This window comes from Onychostoma macrolepis, chromosome 14 (assembly GCF_012432095.1).
Source record: "Onychostoma macrolepis isolate SWU-2019 chromosome 14, ASM1243209v1, whole genome shotgun sequence".
Classification (NCBI taxonomy): Eukaryota; Metazoa; Chordata; class Actinopteri; order Cypriniformes; family Cyprinidae; genus Onychostoma; species Onychostoma macrolepis.
The window spans coordinates 12127798-12148383 of record NC_081168.1 but is presented as its reverse complement, the minus strand read 5'-3'; the positions used below and the strand labels follow the sequence as shown (position 1 = coordinate 12148383).

General features: G+C 38.6%; 1 protein-coding gene across 5 annotated transcripts; it reads left to right on the top strand.

Annotated features, from left to right (window-relative positions):
- The first annotated feature begins 344 nt into the window (after positions 1-344).
- csnk1a1 (casein kinase 1, alpha 1) lies at positions 345-19024 on the top strand. 5 transcript variants are annotated; one of them, XM_058797239.1, is made up of 11 exons: positions 345-1007; positions 1366-1472; positions 5171-5297; positions 6523-6621; positions 8928-9011; positions 11290-11429; positions 11961-12039; positions 12511-12585; positions 13424-13530; positions 13750-13898; positions 17019-19024. In XM_058797239.1, exons 1-11 carry the CDS (start codon positions 885-887, stop codon positions 17024-17026), a joined length of 1098 nt encoding a protein of 365 aa, XP_058653222.1. In that variant the 5' UTR covers positions 345-884; the 3' UTR covers positions 17027-19024. The 5 variants fall into 5 exon arrangements, with proteins under 5 accessions (XP_058653222.1, XP_058653223.1, XP_058653224.1 ...); XM_058797241.1 differs by having other exon boundaries at positions 348-1007; positions 13750-13862; XM_058797243.1 differs by lacking the exon at positions 345-1007 and adding an exon at positions 1969-2030.
- Positions 19025-20586: the final 1562 nt, after the last annotated feature.

Here is a 20586-nt window from a genome sequence, read left to right as displayed (position 1 = left end):
AGACGTGTAAATATTGAACATATTAATTTCGATGCGAATTATTTATATGGTGACAGCGATAAATTATTAAATAAATCCTGTGAGAAAATACCCCATAAATTGCTCTACTAAGATGACAGAAATGTAAAACCCTGACAGTTCAGTCCTGTATTAATATTATGGTATGCAGACCACATTTTAATAATGTCGGTGTCATAGTACTTGAGTATAAATATATAACCTTAATTTAAAAGAACATAAGTAGGGCACTGACTTCACAGTAAACATCCCCAAATTCCACTGCGCGTTCCCACAGCCCTGCTGACGTCACGCGCGAACCCCTCCCCTGCCCGCGGCGGCGCGCTTTAGCGCGGTCTCGCTCCTCTCTTCAGATCAGCAGAATCTGTTCATCTCGAGACGGACAAGATGGCGAAGTGAGTGGGTTGCGCTTTGAAAAGAAAGCAGCGACTCACATAATTCCTTCAACATTAAATCGTCGGTTGCCTTGATGTACGGTCGATTAAGCTGGAAAGCGCGTCTTTAAGAAGAAAACTCGCCCCTCAAAGCGAGGTGATTTGATGAGAGCGTCGAGGACATCGACTCCGTGTCCTTTCAGGCTAAGCTGCTAGTCAACTATTCGGGGAATTACTGAAGAGAAAAAAACAGCCTCAACCTCAGGGGAAATAGTCTTGTTTTTTACTTAGATGCCGAGACGACTAATCTCCTGTTGAAACCAATGTCCGTTATCATCTCAATTTCGTCGTTGTGAGTTAAGGACACAGCTAGTGAGGAAGACTCGTTTTTAGGCTAGCTAGCATTGTTTCTACTGGACTGAAGAAGAGAGAGAGCAGCCTGAAAACCTCACCCGTTCACACAGTTTCAGAGTACTTCTCGGATTTTAGGACATGGCCAGCAGCAGTGGCTCTAAAGCCGAGTTCATAGTCGGTGGGAAATACAAGCTCGTTCGGAAAATCGGATCTGGATCCTTTGGTGACATTTATTTGGCAATCAACATCACAAATGGAGAGGTAAAGATGAAATGGATGTTTAATTAATGTGCTGAATGACTGGGCTAAGAAGATTGAGGGGTTTATACATAGATCCAGCTCATCACATCTGATTACCAGGACACGATTCGTACGGTCATCGAAAAATATAGTTCATGCAGCCTTGAAAGTTTACTATATTGTAATATTTGGATGACTTAAACGTGTTACAATTTGGGGGAGATAAATCAACGATGTCAATGCAGATTTGAATGGAAATAAATGTTTTCCCCAAAGAATAAAGGATCGTGTGCTCTAAAATATTAAACCAAAATTCGATGTCTTTTAAACGATCTATATGTAGCACATAAATAATGGTCTTAATTTTGAATATTTTCAGGAGGTAGCTGTGAAATTGGAATCACAGAAAGCCAGACACCCTCAACTTCTGTATGAAAGCAAATTGTACAAAATTCTCCAGGGAGGAGTCGGAATCCCACACATCAGGTGAGTGCAGATGTCTGACTATACGTGAAATTATAATGGATTTCGATTAGAAGGGGGTAACGTTAGCTGGACTAAGTTAGTTTGATCTGGATTATAGACTAGCGTGAGATCGAAAGCAACGGGTCGAGTAACGTTACAAAGTACGTCAACTACGCATAATACTTCTCTTACTAGATCATCGGTTTATTATATAGATAAATGAGAATTGGATGGTCTAATATATATATGATTGTACTCTTATGATAGTATCGACATGCTAACTACGTTAGCCCGTTCATTAGCGTTAGCGTTTCTGTGAGCCGCGTGAATGAACAGCGTTTTTAAATGTCTGAAAAACGTTACGTGTTCTCTATGCTATAGTATAAGGTACTGTAATGAATTAGATTTGATCACGAAGTGTGTGTTTGTGCGTTGCTGAGTAATGAGTAAGGAGCGAGTGGGAAATGGCCGCTGCTCTTTTGTTGTGTTTGTTCAACATGTCCTCCCTCTCGATCAGAAAATGGCGGATGAGGGAAAACAAGTTTCAGGGCCTGATGAGACTGCTGCTCTCTTCTCAAGGTGACTGAGCCATACGTGGTCTGCTATTCGTGTCAAAAAAAAAAAGAAAAAAATCTTTAAAGAGTCGTATGTTTTATAATACATCTGTAATTGTACACTAGAGTTAACCATTGACAAGGAAGCGTTCTGTAACTGATTCTATATGCACATTCGAATAAAACAGTCCCTGTTTTGGTTTCACACAGAAAAGGTAGAGAGGTTGTCACGTATGTTTTTTGATTTGCATGTTATCATTGAATCTAAATAACGTGATACGTTTTGAATTCTGATTGCAGAAGTGCTCTACAGGTTAAAGTATTTGTGGTTAAATTAGTGCAAAGATTTGTATTTGCTATTTCCGCGTGCTGATATGTTTGAATTATTATTTTTTTATAATAAATATTGATGTTGTGTAGTAAGCATTAACCAATTTTAACTCTTATCCTGGCATATTTGCCTGGGCTAGTAATATATGACTTGCTATGAAAATCTAAACCATTTCTATCAAAGTTACATGGTAGTTTGATGTTACAAGGTTACAACCCCCCGAACTTTTACATGCTATTTTCATAGCAGATGCAAATTGTGAAATTGAAAATAACAGCAATATTTCAAATATGTTAACCTGGAGACTTGATGGATAAGTCTTTACCTGCTTTCAGAGTTTTTATTTTTGTTAACCTCCACTCTTGGCTGTATCTACTTGAATTACTAGGTAAATTAGGCTAAATATTAAAAATGAACTTTACTGCAGGTGTCAAATCAATAAGAGTTAGCAGCTTGGTTATATATATATATATATATATATATATATATTTATTTAAAAAAAAATATATAGATGGGAAAAAAAGTATAATTCAGTGTTTCCCACAGGTCTGCTTGTGGTGGAAAAGGCTGGCACTATTTGCTGGCACAAAAATGGTCTAGTTACTACATGTAGCAAATAAAGTGATCTTAACCACTTGAGTTATATTATCATTTAGGCCTAATTTTTGCAATGAGTCGCATGACCAACTGCGTAGGGAAATTTTACGTCTTTGCGTGAGATTCCAGATTGCTTGTATTTCAGTTGAAATGACTGGAATTTGACTGCAAAATTTCACCAGACAGCGGTAAATGTGACCGCACCTAATTTCTTGCAACATTTCAAACCAAATTGCTTGCTCTAAACTGTTTTTTTTCCTAAAGTCGCCATAAATGCTGCTTTAGCCATGACTTTTATTGCTCATTTTATTATAGGGTGTAATATATTATTTGGTAAAATAATCCAGCTATCAGAAGGTTTCCCTAGGTAATATTAGTATAAATACGAAGGTCCTGTCTTTGCCATCAATGAACTGCCATTACAGATAGAAATGGACACCCTAATGCTATGGCATCTCATGCTGACAGCAGCTTGGCTGATTAGAAATCTGAACTCTTAGACCTTAGCTAGTTATTTAACCCTGTGCAGTTAAGAGTTGGGTAACTCCTGTCATGGATGGATGGATTTACCAAACACCTTAAGGACAAGACCAGATGCAGCCATATAACGAAAAAGTGTTGCACATTAAACTCCCTTCTAGTTTAACTCTACTGCTTTTAAGCTAAGTGTAATTTAGGTTATACATGATGACTGGATTAAATGCGGAAAAAAGCTGGGGGGGAACTGGTTGTGAATTTTTCATAATTCTGCGCCACTTTGGTTTGAACTGGCTTTAGTAAATGAGTTGAAGTTTCCAGTAGAAAGGATGCGTAAAAGTACTGGTTTCAGTTGCTGCTTACTAGAGCTTGGAAAACCTGCCATACAAGATCTCCCTCCCCCACACTCCCTAAAACCACTCACTGCCTTTGCTAATGAAAGAAAAGAGCTTTGTGTGCTCTTCAAAGTCTTTTATGTAAGCTCAATCACAGGAAAGTGTCTACTCACTTTATTAAATGCATGTATACTTTTACACCAACACCTCTGATTAAATACAAGGCAGTTTATTAAAGTTAACATGTTCAGGCAAACACCGTTTTGTTCAGCTTTCCCCATAGTTTTGCTTTGAAAAGAGGAAATGAGTGTCCCACAGAGAGGCCTGTAGTTTCCGTAAGCAAGAGATTGCTGTTGATATGAACTTCTGTCAGCATTGTGAATGTGAGTAGCCTATACTTGTGAAACAGGAGGTTTTTTGGGGTGGGGGGGTTGAATTCTTAGTTTACATTTATTTTTGGTTTTAACTTAAGGGAAAATTTTAACAACTTTGATTCTTCGTTATTTCTGTTTTGTATTCTAGGATGTTGCTAAGACTTACACGATTGTGAATTTACATGAAAAGGCCTAAAACTGAATTTCCGCAAAACAGTTTTCAGTTTTTATATCAGCTTTTGGCATGGATGTGATTGTTTCCGCAATATAACCATCACAAGGATTAGGAGCCAGTTTGTGGTTCAAAGTACATTTTCTATTGTCATTGTGAAATGTTAGATGTTGGTTTGCTGGCACAGATGACTGAACGAACACTAGTCTACTGCTGCACCTTGTGTCTCCACAATACTTCTTTGTTTAGGAGACTCTCTAGCATGATGGTTGCTTGGCGACTGCTGTAGCAATGTGTTCACTAAATATGCAACTCTTTTGAACCTCCACCTGTTAAGCTGTGTATCTGAGTCCTGGTTGTCAAAGTTGCAATATTTGTAAGAGCCATTTAATTGATTTTGTACATGCTATGAACAGTTTAGCACTGCCCAGATACTCTACTTTTTTTGTTGAGGGAGGTCATCCACTCTGGAAGAATGTCTAAAGTGGTCGATTTAAAGACTAGTCTAACATATTATATAGTTGTTACTGCAGACTCTACACACAGTCATGTCACCAAGCTGGATATATTGGATGCCATTGCCCACAGGGTGTGCAGTGCAACTCAGACACTTCCTTAATTGAAAAGATTCATGCTTTATTGGCTCAATATAACTTAGTCAGCTATGCTAAATTTTAATAGTTTTTTAATTGTAATTTGTTTGTGCTAAAATCTCATCTTGTAAACATGAGCAAAGTGTCTCGCATCTCACTGTATTGATTTAAAGGATCTACTCTTTTTGAGGGAAGCACAGCTTTCATCGTTTTCATGCTTTTGTAATAATTGTCAGGCAGTCTTGAGTTATCTAGTGTTCATCAATCATGTGATGCTATTTTTCAGGTGGTATGGCCAAGAAAAGGACTATAATGTTCTAGTGATGGACCTGCTCGGGCCAAGTCTGGAGGATCTCTTTAACTTCTGTTCCCGCAGATTCACAATGAAAACTGTCCTAATGCTTGCAGATCAGGTAATGAATGGTAAACTCGGGCTTGTAATAGCAAACAATAGCCGCGGTTCCACTGTCGGGCCAAAAGTGGGTGTGCTAGTGCGTGCCAGGGCCAGTCATGTTTCCACTCACTTCCGGGGTTTGATCGTGCCTCGTCGGTGCTTCCTAGGGGCCAACGGCCAGGGTTTTTTGGCCTGATGAGAAGCTTGGGCCAAAGCGGGCCAGCTGGGGCTAGAGGAGTGGTTACGAACAAAGGCGGAGGTTCTCCACGTCTGGAGAGCGTTAGCGCTGCGGATCACTTCATAAAGTTAACAGCTATAACACCAGCATTAAAGACTTTTAAAATAATTTGAGCTCAAAACTCTTTCAGACAGCAGCGAGTTTCTGAATTAACTTCTGTTTGAGATCCAATGTTATGATCACCATGCAAGGCAGAAATAGGTATTTATAAGCGATGCAAAAGACTATGCATGCTAGCCATTACCATGGTAAATATGCCCGCTTGAAGAAATCAGACGGCAGCTTCTCATTCTCTATCACAATCGTGTATTTATTTAGTAACGCATTCTATCTGTCATAAGTCTCGTCTCAAGACTTTAGCTCCGTGTATGTCATAAAAAATATCATAGTTTTTGTTCAGGAGCTCCCTCTGCTACTCGGGTCGTATTTTTGATGGAAAAAAAAAATAGGGAATTGATCATTCTTTCTAAATGTGATGTATACTTTGACTACAAATAAATAGAAACAGACTCGACTGAAAAAGTATGTGTCCTTTCTTTTGTGAAATAACGGTTCATACTACATTTCTGACTAATTTTCAATCCTGATGATAATTAATTCATTATGATCAATGTATCACTTATTGTTAAACATTGATGCTTTTGGATTTAAATCTTTAACAAAACATGCAAACAAACGTCTTTTATTAGTTCGTTTTGTGATCGCGCTAGTTCCAGTGACTTTCTGATTAATTTTCTGATAAATCTTCTCTTTGTCGGGGAAATGATGGGGTTGCATGACGTTGTTCCAGAGAGGTGTGTTAAGGGTGGGTTTTAGTGAAGCGCTGCAGAGCTTCTGGCCCGATGGTGGAAACGCATTGTGATTTTTGGGCTCGGTGCTACAGGTCCGAGGCTATTAGCCCCGCCTGGCCCGTTTAAAGCACTGGCTCGCACTGGCCCGACAGTGGAAAAGCGGCTAATGAATGGTCCTGTGGCGTGATCTTAACCTGGTTGTTTTGCTTCCACAGATGATCAGCAGAATCGAGTATGTGCACACAAAAAATTTCATCCACAGAGATATCAAGCCAGACAACTTTTTAATGGGTATTGGCCGTCACTGTAATAAGGTAAACTTTCACCATTTCTTTTTTTTTTTATATGTGAGAAAGGTAGTCCTGACTTAAAGATTTGAGAGATTTAAAAGTATCATGGCAGATTGACTTGGGAATAAAACTGCAGATCACTAAGGTTTCCTGTTACATTGAGATTCACATGGACGGACACTGGCTCGAGAGCCTGTGATAGTTACGTTTGATGTTGCTCTGCTGATTCAGTATGTCTGGGTTCGACAAAGAATATTTGGTGGGAAGCAGATTATTAAAACCGCATTGAGTCCTTAGACACGATGTTTACAGCTTAACTTATCAATGGTTTGAGAATCACCTCACGGTTGGGCTGTGGACATCTGTGGACATGGATTGTATGTCTTTGACTCCTCAAATGGAATTTGTGCATGATATGTGACTTGTGGTTGTTTTTTAATTTATTTATTTTTATTTTTATTTTTTTTATTTCTCCCTTCGACAAAGAGCCTTCAAAGTGCTTTGCACCATTTTATTTCTCTCTATTCAAATGTACAGAAGTTGCCTGATTTGTATTTTGTTTCAGATAACTCGTAATTTTGAGCCCTTGCAGACAGGCAACATTTGGCAAAGTTAAAGCATCATGTGCAAAATAATACAATGACTTGCTAGTACAAGCTCTGATGGTCGTCTAACAGTTCAGATCAGCTTCCACTACAAATTCTGGTACTTTTTGGTACTTCAGTGAAGCCTGTATTACCATTTTTGGCAGTGCTGTCTGGAATAAATGTTTACCATTGTGTGTCTGTGTGAATGCCAGCCTCAAGCTTTTATTTTGATACATACACATGGAATTGTCACCTTTTTCACTAAAACTCTGGATGCACACGCTCTGCTTTTGGATGTGTAGCTGTCAACATCCACCCTGGGAAAAAAAATCGTAGTTTAAAAAGTGCAGTGAACTCAGCCGACGGGAAGGTCTAATTTAGCTATTGCTTCGCAAACGCACTCTTTTGGTGAGGAATCAAAAGGCCTGTTCTCTCGTATTATTCACTGCTCTCTGCTTACATCTCTCATACAATCATTACCACTCTTGATCCAGGCCCCAGTAAAACCTTTTCAAGATTAACAATCTTAACTTGCCGTAAGAGTAAAGCATGTGGGCGTCTTGACCAAGAATGGTGCAGGCCATCAGGTGACATCAGTTCCACACGAGATTCCGCCTAAAAATGGTATTGTTTGAGGCAATTGTTAATGCTTCATGCAGTGAGATCTTCCTAGATTTACTTAGAAAGTTGAGGTCCAAACATTCCTTTATTTAAAGGAACTATATTTTGCAGCGTACTTCAAGTCTGATATTCTCCTCACACAGTCCCCCACTCTCGTGTCACATTGCGGATAACCGTACTCCACTCCGCACCATTGTTAACTAATGGCTTGTTTTGTTGCTTACCCTGGGCTGCTGTATTGAAATCTCCAATGTCACTTTCACCGAAGCTGTCCCATCTTGTCTTTTGTAACTAAACTAAAACTGTTTTTGCAATAACATGCAGGTTAAGTCACGCACCTCTTAAACTGCACGCTTTTTTTGTTGTTTTGTTCTTCAGAGCTTCATCCCTACCTGATTTGGCCTCTCTACACGCCAAAGTATTCTAGCCTCTTCCTTACTGTAGGTGGTCCAATGATCTGTCAATCACGAAATGCAATATTTATCCTTCACAGGACTTTTAAAGGGGTGGGGCTGAGATTTGGTTGGTTGCATTTCTCAAAGCTACTCATGCCTAATTTTAAAACAAGTGCCCATTGTAGTGAATGGCCTTTAGAGTTTGCCCTTCTTAACCCTAGTTGTGCCATTTGTCTTGTTCGCTTCATGCTGAGGTGGGCTTAGCTGTTAAAAACCATATGGCACAGCTAGTGTTAAATGCTGTCGAATGTTTATGGATAAAGCCTTGGCAAAGTCAAAAAAGAGAATCAGGCTTGGGAAAAATTGGTATAGATGAGATGAAGATCACTGGGTTGGGCGGCCAGAGGTGCCATGTACAGTTTGCCTCTATGGCTCGAGAACCGACGAGGCAAGCCGGCCCTGCATTATATGGTCCGAAAAAACAACAACTATCAGCTAGTATCTGAGCCTGGGCTTATGGGAAGAAGTCTGCCATTAGCAGAGCCTCCTCTGAGTTTGAGCTAGGACGCTTGCTGGTGGATGAAGGATTGCCTTAGGCTTTCTCTTCCCCCTCCCTCTGCTCCTCCTCGCGTTCTTTTTCTGAGCCTTGGTGTTGCCTGTCTGCGCTGGCCATGTGCGGTTGTCAGCAATACTGTTTGATGCACTGCACCCTCTATTGTCTGTTCAGTGTTTAGAATCTCCAGTGGGGAAGAGGAAAAGAAGCTTGGCTGTTAGTTCTTCTCAGGACCCATCTTTCTCAGGATTAAACCAGGTCTGAAACCACAACCACCACCTAATAATCGCCCAAAAATCTTTTAATTTGATTTTAGTTTTTGTTGTTTTTTTTTTTGTTTTGTTTTTTTTGCCTTTTTTGAAGTTCATTTTCCTATTTAATTTTGGTTTTCAACAATAACCATTAACGTTTGTTGGCATTAAACCAGACACACATGCTAAACAGAACTAGAGATTTAACTCCTAATCCAGATTGAAGGGATCTCCGCTCAGGCGGCTGAAGGACTTGTCACTTCGGGAGGAAGTAGCTGATTGTTCTCAGTCCTAGTCAGTTCTAAAATTCTGTCGTCATTTTCACTGTCAAAATAATTTTTTTTTTTTTTCACTTGATTTTTGAAACTAGAATTGGCATATTTGGTGTAAGAGAATTAACTGTTTTCCAGATTGAGTTGAGTTGTTGCAGATAGACAAAGCCCAGAGCTCTTCTGTGATTTATCAAGGACTTTGTTACAGAATAATTTAATTGGCCAAGTTTCACTGCATTGGGTGCTTGTTCTTGCTGCAGAATGCATCTTTCAGTTTATCAGCAGCACTTTGTGGTACCGAAGCTTGGAACATGCTGTCAGAATGTTGCTAGCCTGCAACCAATTGCAAAACAAGCCATGTGAAAATTGTGGCCTGGTATTAACAGTTGACCTTTTGACCACTCAATCTTCAAATTATTGCATGTTCTTGTTGTCTTGAGATATGTTCATCTTTATTTAAAGGGTTAGGTCACCCAAAAATGAAAATTAGCCTGTGTTTTACTTCACCCTCAAAGCATCCTAGGTGTATATGACTTTCTTCTTTCAGACGAATCCAATCAGAGTTATATTAAAAATTGTCCTGGCCCCTCCAAGCCTTTCAATGGGGGCAAGCGGGTGTTTGTTGTCAACAGTTCAGAAGACGTGAAATAAAGTGTGCGCACCTGTAATAACTCATCCTCATCCAACTCGTCCTACGTCATCTGCTTGCACAATTTGCGCGTACCACAGTCAGCGGAAGTGAGAAAGTGTTTATTACGCTTTAAATATGGATATTTATCTTACAAAAACGCATGGATTTGCTACAGGAGGCCTTTATTCACCCACCGGAGCCGTGTGAGGGTCGTTTTATGGATGCATGCACTTTATTTCACGTCTTCTGAACTGTTGACAACAAACACCCGCTTGCCCCCATTGAAAGGCTTGGAAGTGCCAGGACAACTTTTAATATTACTCTGATTGGATTCGTCTGAAAGAAGAAAGTCACATACACCTAGGATGCTTTGAGGGTGAAGTAAAACACAGGCTAATTTTCATTTTTGGGTGACCTAACACTTTAAATGTTCAGTTTAGCTAAATAAAATGGGATATAACATTTGGTACTCAGCTCCTGGAGTCAAAAATTGGCACTGTCAGAAAGTTAAAATAGCAAAATATTAAATGTTTGTGTGGGTTTTTACAGTGATGGCCAAGTACTTGTACCTCCGGCTATTTCAGAGAAGGGCTCTTACATAATTTGAAAATGTTTAAATCAGTTTGGCCAGAAAACCGCTTCCTCTTTAATGTTAAAGATTGTGGGTTCTTGATACTTTTAAGTCTAAACAGTTTTCCATTGCTGGGAGGTGCTCTTTTGAGGCGTCTTAGCTGTGGTGGTGTTTTCCAGATTTCTTATTTTTTACACATTTTAACAGTTGTTGATGAACAAGGGGTAAACCATAAAATGTTTAAATGAATTTCTAGTAAGCTCTTTTCTCCTGGCTTGACCTCTAATCGAAGGGTCTAAGTGGAATTGCATGGTTGGCGTAACTAATTATCTTGACGAGGAAATACGTTTCAAATCCCTGGTTGAGCCAAGCAAACAGTGGCACGGCTGAGTGGATGTGTTGCAATATGGCTGCTGCCTCTGTGAAAAACCAGTTGGGTGAGGCACTCTCTCTGGGCTGCGGCCTGTAGGTGTGTGTGTGGGACAGGATCTGAGTGGCTTTTTACTAATGAGAATAATATTTCAGTCAATGACAGGCTCTTAGAGCGGACTCTTACATCTCTGCTTGTATAAAGGGTGTTTCCTTTCCCAGTAAAGCTTCATCTGCTTTGTAGACTATGACCCCATCGCTTCATTGATTACAGCTGCTGATGTATTGTTTTTGTTCTGAGGTCCAGGTAATAGGTCAGACAGCTCACAGGAGGAAGTTGGAAGAAAATGAAAAATGAATTTGTGGACTCTGTTTTTTTTCTTGTTAACAGTCAGTTCTAAAAATGAAATGTCTGTTTGTGCTTTTCAATTTATTTGTATAGTTGTTCCTCATCGACTTTGGTCTGGCCAAGAAATACCGAGACAACAGGACACGACAGCACATACCGTACAGAGAAGACAAAAATCTCACAGGCACAGCTCGCTATGCCAGCATCAACGCACACTTGGGCATTGAGCAGAGGTGAGCACTACGGCACAAACTATTTATTCAGTTTTTGCTCATTGTGTTCCAATCCGTTACAAATTTCAGTCAAGTTATTCTGATAGTATTTGTAATGGTTTAAAAACTATTTTGACACAGATCAAAAGAAAAGCATTTATAAGAAATGGAAATATTTTGGGAACTTAAGAAATACCTTTACTGTCATTTCATTTAATGTATGCTTGCAGAATAAGTGTTAACTTCTTTAAATAATAAATAAATAAATAAAATAAATTACCAAGCCCTTAGCTTTCTGAAGTCTTTTACAATAATAAGCAGCATCATTAATTCATGATCATGACATTTTGTGATCTTAAGTGATTGATTGGACCCTTTGCCCTTTACCAAAGGAGTGGCATGTCAGCGAGTTAATTTAGGGATGGTTTACGCAATCACACCCGATCATGTTCTGTGCATTTTAGATTTTTTTTTTTTTTTTTAAAGATCTGCCCTTAAACTTGTTTAAAAGCTTTCTTGCTAGATTTTTAATCTTTTATTTCATCTTAACAGTCGTCGAGATGACATGGAGTCGCTAGGATATGTGCTGATGTACTTCAACAGAACCAGCCTGCCATGGCAGGGACTGAAGGTGAGAAGTACAGATAATGCAGATGTTTTATAAAAGCTGGATTTTAGATGGGATCGCGCAGCATGTCTGAGACAGATTTGTTGACCGTACTTGTTTCTGAGAGACTGATTTATAGTTTTTTTTTATTTTTTTTTATTTTATGTGATATTACAGGTTCATTCTGAAAAGCATGCTTGTAGCTTTTGGGTTGAATGCAGGTTATATTAAGTATGGATGTTTGTTGCCTTTATTTAATTACAGCAGAAGAATACTGCTTAATGTCACTGAATATTACTGTGGAGGGAAGAACCTTAAAAGAATAAACTTAAAATTGCTTGGGCAGTATGAAACGGGCCAACAGGTGGTGCCTAAAAAAGTGCTGCAAATCTTCTTTCAGCTGGGTTATTTATGGCCTCCAGCACTGTGGGATTGCACACTGATGGTCAGCCAGTACCAGATCATAGTGTGCAACGTTTTCATTTGTGCCCACAGGCTGCCACAAAGAAACAGAAGTATGAGAAGATTAGTGAGAAAAAGATGTCGACCCCTGTCGAGGTCTTGTGTAAGGTATGTGAAATTTTACATCCTCACAGCAAGACTTTTCAAAAAGTCTGCACTCATGCATTGTATGCGCTTGCATGCTACAAAACGTTTGCTCAGTTTAAAGATTGTGTTGCTACAATTCTCAGGTTCCATGAAAATTGTCATCTCCAGAACATTCAATAATACTAAAGTAATGCTAGGCAACGATTAATCGTGATTAATCGCATCCAAAATGAAGGTTTTTGTGAACATAATGTGTATTGTGTATATTTATTGTTTATATGTAAAGGCACACACACAGTGTATATATTTAGAAAATATTTTCATGTATTTACATGTATGTATTTATATTCATAATTTTATATATAAATATTTAATATATATATATATATACGCGCGCGCGCGCGCAAGTATGTGTATATGTAAAATAAATATACACAGTACACATTATGTACACAAACTTTATTTTGGATGCGATTAATCGCAATTGATCATTGCCCAGCACTACTAAAAAGACATCAATATGACGCTTGACCATTTTTACATAGCTTTTGTGAGTGTGTGTGTTTAAGAAAAATGTTTAAATTTAATTTGTCAGCAAACCATGTACAAATATCCAGTTGCTTCTAAGAAACTCCCGTCCTATGTCTGTCACTCACCATACTTTTCTTTTCTAGCCTACCTGACTGTAATTTCAGACAGCCTTTTTCCTTCTAATAGTGCTGGCTATTCATTATAATAGGATCTGAATTTATTTTTTTTTTTTCTTTTCCTTTTAAGAAATAGCCGGTCAGGTTGACATGACATTTATGGAGCTTGGTAATTTAGTTCTTTTGTAATATGCATTTGACTCTATCTCCAGGGGTTCCCAGCAGAGTTTGCCATGTACCTGAACTACTGTCGTGGGTTGCGGTTTGAAGAGGCACCTGACTACATGTACCTGCGTCAGCTTTTCCGCATTCTTTTCAGGTGCCTGACAATTTCTTGCATTGCCTCAATCCCAACTGGCTCAGAAAAAACCAAGGCACTCCCTAGTCACAACTTGTTTCTGTACAGTAGAGGCTGAGGTCAATTTTTCAAGTAGAAAGACTTGCCAGTTGAGGACTACTCTTGATTATTTCTTTACTTGTGGTATCTAAATTTATTTGGTTTGTATGGATATACTCACTCCTGCTTGATCACTTTCAGGACTCTGAACCACCAGTATGACTACACATTTGACTGGACCATGCTGAAGCAGAAAGCAGCACAGCAAGCGGCCTCCTCAGGGGGACAGGGGCAACAGGCACAAACCCCCACAGGCAAGCAAACTGACAAACCCAAGAGTAACATGAAAGGTTAGTAGCAAACAGCCAAGCGACGTTTTCAGCGCAAAACAGAGACACCAATTGCTTACATTTGTTAAAACGAAAGTGGATTTGGAACATTCGCTCCCCCAAAAGATTCATGAAATGCAAAGAAACGGTGTTAGTTCAAGGATGCACCCCAGTCCAAAAAAAAATAAAAATATTCAATTGGTATGTCTTTCAAAAGCAAAGACGTCCTTGGAAAATTTGACTACTAACTTTGTACCAAAAAAATGTCTATTCTTCTCTGGGACGAAGGGTTGGCTTCATAATCTTTTCTGTGATTGTCAGATAACCATCCCTCAAATTAACCCTTTCTAAATGGGATGCTCTATTTCACAGATTTCTCCCAATCATTGTTCCTGGATCTAACACTTGTTAGTCTTGATTATATTGGTCTCTTCAGTACAAACATGGATACGTGGGAGTGATTTCTAACCACAGACTAACCAAGATCATGTCATTTCCACATCTCTTCATTGACTTCTACTGTACTTTACTATATGTTTGGTGTTGAGGGAACTATAATGTTATTCTATGTTCATGTGATGACTCAACAGTGATATTTTTTTTTGTGATTCTAGTTGTGGATCTGCTTTCCAGCAAAAGGCGTAGCCCATTCTAGATATATGGACTTGGAGTTGGACTTGGGGCACTTTTATTTTGCGTCCATCCTATGTTTCCTGTTGCGATTTAAAAGGGATGTTAATGAGTATACGGAGTCGGTTTCGCACTACATTAGTGATAAGTAGTCCTGGTCAGATGGTGTAGGCTTTAATGTGGTCTAAATCTGTTGTGCATCTAATGCAGAGTAGGCTTGACACTTGGAAGGGCACAGTTAAGTGGAAAAGCTGCTGTTACTCCTCTTCCACTGCTGTGTCCTTTAGTGCCCTGGACTACAGCAGTATTCGGTTTGGGTGTTTATCACTATTAATGGTATTATCTCAGTTCTACCTAGGAGTTACCTTTGGTGCTTAATAGGCCTAAATTAGTCCTAAATTTCACATCTGCAGTCTGATTAAACTATTTTGTGACGTCTACAGGATTTATCAAGTAGCCTTGTTTGTAGGTTGTGGGAATGTTTCAGAATAGATTAGAATTTTCTGGCAGTTGTGATTTATTTAAAGTTGTATCGTGTTATATTTTGTAACGTCTATATTGTAAAGTAAATGGGATGGTTTTATTTTTATTTTTTTCACCTGCCTGTAGGCCTAAATGGCCACAGGACTGGGGGGTTTAATATAGTGACTGTGCCCCGTCAACCCACACAGGCAGCTTTTTTCCCAGCTTAGCTTTGTGATCTATTTCCTCTGTTATGTTGTACATGGCTTTTAGAGTTTTTTTTTTTTTTTTTTTTTTTCTTTCTTTTCAATCCCGACGTTCAAGTCATGTTCTTTTGTTGAGAAATGCTTGGTGAAAAGCAGAAAGACTCTTTTACACTGAAGGTTCATCCTGAATTAAGGCAGAGAAACAACTGCTGTTAAAAGTGGCTGGACTAAGAATAGCATTTGCTGATGAGGTGGTATTGGCCTAATCCTTTGTGCACGCAGTTTTAGTTTGATTGCACCCCATCCCCCTTCAAAAGCCAGGATGCACCATGTACCTTGCGTAGAATTATGATTGAACGGATGGATTTATTGCAATCCAAGTGTTACAAAGATTTATACTTCTTACAGGCTTGAGAAACAGAGTACTGTCCCTTTAAGATCCCTTTGGCTGAATGGCCTCAGCCAAGAATTTAAGTGGTGACGCTCAGGAGTGTTTGAGCTTGAAAGAACTTTATTTGCAGGGGATTGTTGGTTTCTTGGTTACCGGCGCAACTGTTAGTTCTGCAACAACGGAGGCCCGGAGCTTGCGCTGCTGTATTATTGTGCTATTTGTCTTGAGAGTGCTGCGTCAGCATACTTCCTTACGCTCAATAGATGCAGACTTGTCAAGCATTTAATTTTCTTCTCTTTCCATAGTCTCTTTTCACTCATCAAATGATCCATTAGTGTCTATAGAAATGTCAAGGCTGCAGCAGCTAAATGTAACTATACTCTGCAAGTAGTAGCAGCTCAAACCTAACAGTCAGGTTACTTGGCAACTGGTTTGAATCATCTATCCATTGTGAATTACTTCTAAATGACACAAGCAGTGACATGAATGGGCAACAACTGCTTTTGAATCAAAATACTTTTTCATCGTTCTGTAGCTTCTAAAAGCCTAAATATGATTTTTACATGAGGAAACAAGTAAATATGTTTTCCGGGTATGATCAGTTTATTAATTTTTCAAAAGAGTAATGTTGAAACTGCAGTCTTAAAACAACTCGTTAGATTTTATTCCGTCCATATTATCCTGTTTGAATTTGTGCTCCGTTTGCCTGAGGCAAAAGCACATTGATTTTTAGAAGCAGACCACAGTTGAGAGTGCTGCACTGGAAACATTTCAAAATACGTCACAGGTCTGTCAGGGCGTTGTTTTTTTTTTTTTTTTTTATGTTCAGGATTGTGATTGTACATGACTTGAAGCTCCTTGTGAGATTAGCAATTACATTTTCAAATTGAATCTGTGCGCGTCTCATTTGTCTCAGCCAGTTTAATTCACATTAACTTAAGGGGACAGTACACCCTAAATTTAAATTAATTGGTAGCATCTAGTATGTTTTAGTGAATAATGTTATGCCCCCTCATTTAGTTCTTGACATAAAGGATTCTTGAAGGGACAGCTGCTTTGCTCTGAGTTGGTTTTATTTAACCGTGGAGCAGCTGAGTTGGTTAAGGTGTCAGTCGGCTATAGAAGTGTATGAATGAGTAACATGCGTCAGTCATGGTTAGGGAAAGTCTTAGCTGCCCCAGTACCCCTTCAGCCTGGACTGTTGTGTGAAAGAGTTGATCCCCTCTGAGCCCCCGTGAGTTTGATGACAGGAATGTTTTTCTGAGACTCTCTGCAGCAAGTCTCGACTTTACTGCAGAGAGAGACTGATGACTTTGCACTTTCTCTCTTCCAGGACTGAATAATGCTTTGACTGGGTTGGCCGCATTGATTACAGTAGCTCAACCCCATTCAAATCTGTGCCACTAAATCTTAACCCTCTCCTCTCTATCTATCTGTCTCCCTGTCTTGCAGGTTTCTAAGCATTAAGACAATGTAATGAAGCAGAGCAGAGTGGTCGTAGCAGGATTTGCCTTCCAATCACACCCCGGCATCTAGGATCAAATTCACCAGAACCTGCCAGGCACTGTGGGCAACCTTTTTCCTGTTAAAGAACTTTTGTTCCATATACTATATATGTAATCGGTATATATAGATAAGATGCTCTGCATATATCTATATATTGGTATGTATATACTATATCCACACAGAGAGCAGGCTTGGTTTGGAGTTGGAAGCTGTAGCCTTTTCTATTGTCCTGTCCCTTAAGACTTTTCGCCCCTCCTCCTTTGAAATGGCAAACTGTAGAAAATGGGGATATAATTGTGCACATGCCAATATTTTCCCGAGTTTTCTCCTTCAGGAAATCTGTTTGGGGTCCTTACCTGAATTCTCGGTTGCCCATCAGAGCAGTTTTGGCCCCCCTTTCCCTTCTCATCGTCTTCTCGTCACAAAGCGTGGCACGAACCCAGACACACTTCTGTCAGAATGGAGACATCTGAGACACATTTTCGTCCTTCAATATTTTTTTCTTCCTTTTCTCGAGCAAAATGAAACATCTGAGATTTAAATCTGTTTTTTTTTTTTTTGTTTCAAATGTATCCAAATAATTAAAAAGGCAAACATTGGGTTTTGTTTTTCTTTTCTAAAAAGGTAATTACGATTCTGCCTGCTGATATGTGCTAGAGAGCTTCTAATGTGAAGATTAAAAAAAAAAAAAACATTCTAGTGACTACTAGGTTTCTCTTTAGAACGCTGCATTAACTATATTGTACTTGGTATTCTGAAGTCTACAAAATAAAAGAATAAACTCCACAGAAGCATATTCATTACAAATTAGGCATCACTCTGAACTAAACCTGTATGTTAATTGCTTAGATGAAAATTGTATGCATCTGATATGGGTTTTTTCTCTTTGGAAAATGTTCATGTTGATTGAGAAAGTAACCATTCGTACGATTAATTGCTATGATAGGCTCAATGTTCTGTTTTTGAGAGAAAAATGTGCTCACTCCACCCTTCCCGTTTCCATTTTTATATGCATACCTTTTTTTTTTTTTTTTTTTTTTTTTAAATCAGAAAAACTATACTTTTTCAGTTTTATAGAGTTGTCTTTCCCTGTATTGAATTGATAATTTTGGGGAAAGGTGTTTTTTTTTTTTTTCTTTGTTCTTTTTGTTTGTTGCTTCTTCCTGTGGTGAAGCAGATCCTCTTGTAAAATATCTCTGGGACTTTCTCTCTGCAACAGTTTCTTCGCTGCTGTTTGGTAGCGGTCTTTTGCTCATTTCCTCTTTTTTTTTTTTTTTTTTATTGCAAAGAAACATGTTGGAGGGCTTCTTTTCTATATAGTTTTGGGTCTTGTGAGGCAAGAGCAAATCAATTTTTTTTTTTTTTCTCCTCAGCCTTTAGCCACGACAAATGCACACCAGTAACTTGGCTTTCTTTTCTTTTTGTTTTCCTTGCCTCCAAACTGTCCCTCAGAACCAGCTTTAAGTACTTTACAGCTGGACATTCTATAAAAGTGTAATTTATTCCCTTTTAGCATGTCAGAATAAATTAAAATGACTTCTCAGAAATGCTGTCCCAGTCTCTGTAATTTTATGAAAATGCACAAACTGATTACTGATAGAATTTCCCCCTCCCTTTTCATTTGTTCAGGTTTCTGTCTCTAGTCTGCACATTTATTGTTGAAGTTCCACACAACCAGGCGTCAAACTTGTTTTGTTTTTGAAACTGAAAATTAAAATGAAATGCTTTAAAAATGAGAAAGCAAAATGCTTGGTTCTCGGGAAAAAAAATGTAAAGCTTTGAATGAATTTGTCTCAAGTGTTTAAAGGGACATCTTTATGGAAATGATCTCAAGATGTTGCTGTAATCCAGGAAAGCAGTTCTTGTGGGGGTGGTGGGTAGTTCTAGGTGCTCGTGCTGTTTTAAATTTCTAGGATTTCTATCTGTAAATATTAAAATGGCTTCAAATGGCAGGTGTGGAAATTGGTTAATGTGCTTATCGACGAACCTCGGGAATGGCTTCTTCAGTTTCCTAAAACACAATCCTTTTTAAATATCCAGCACTGGATTATTAATGCATTTGTGTTTCTAATTATAAATGTTTTTAATTTTAGGGCAGCAGATTTGTCAGGCTTGTTACTGAGTCACCTGTAGGTGTTTCAACTCACAGCTTGCCTTTTATTAAATTAAGTAAATGACAAAGTGGTTTAAAATGTGCTGAGAATAGGTCTAAAGAATCAAATGTGACACTTCAAGGAAATGAACGAAAGGGGGAAGGGCCTGGGGTTCAGATCAACACATGCACGAAACAGCTGCTGCCTCATAGGGGGAGTGAATAGGGCTCATAGAACAAACCTGTTCAACAAAAAGTGTCATTATGTGTAGTTTAAACCCAGAACTTAAATATAACTGCCTTATATGATCATGTACGAATTTGTATTCCACAAATAACTCCTTTTAAACTCTTTCTTCTTATAGCTTTTGGTGTATTATTTAAAGACGGCCTTTATTCATAAAGTATGAATGACTTACTGCCCACTTGAAGGCTCTGCTGAAGGCCTCTCTTCCCTTTATGGAGGTGGAGTCCTGACACCGCCTGAGTCAAGCGTCACGTGACCGCACGCTGTACCGCTGTAGCTGTGTAATGTAACCTGAATGTAACCCATGCCACACTACCACTTAATCTCCTCTATATCCCTCTGTGAACGCATCATGAAATCGATGTTTAAAAAGATTAAGTATATGTATGTATAACATTTAGGGAGGGGCAAATAATGTGCCTCGAAGTAAGAAATTATAAGGACAATGATTACTGATGTTAAGCAATTTTAAATATTTGTTAAAAATTTTTTTAAACGTTATACTTTTGTTTTTTCTTTTCATGTGAAAAATCTGAAATAGTTTTTCTGATGGCAGTTTCCCAGTGCATCGTGCCAGAAAAAAGCTATTAAAATGGCCGTTATAATGAAGTTTGGCCAAGAAAATCATTTTATTGTTTTATGTGAAGTAGATGTAGGCGTTTGAGGATTTACAATGTCCGCGTGTCATGAGGTGAATTTACATCAAACTTAATCTAATCTAAACAGCAGATTAATCTCTCTGAGAACTACTGGATGAACTGGGAGTGGTCAGTCCAGCATGACACACGCCTCCTGTAGGGCATCTGCACATTAATGAGAGCACACCCTAATAATAAACACTCCTGCTTTTTTAGTGACCAAGAATGACACACAATAAATCAATACAAGATCCATTTTTGTTTATTCTGGATTTTTTTGTTGTTGTTGTTGATTTGTTAATAAACATTTCTTTAAAAAGTCATTATTTATATTTTCACGAGGGGCACAATAACGCAAAACTTTAATTATTCTGACACCATATATTTATAACTTTGGCTCATACACCCAACTGCGACAGCTCAGAATGAATATATATATATATATATATATGTTTATCCCGTAAATGCCTTAGTCAACGACGTGACATATATGCTAGCTCCTCCCTAGTCAAACACACGCGCCTCCTTGTGGCATTA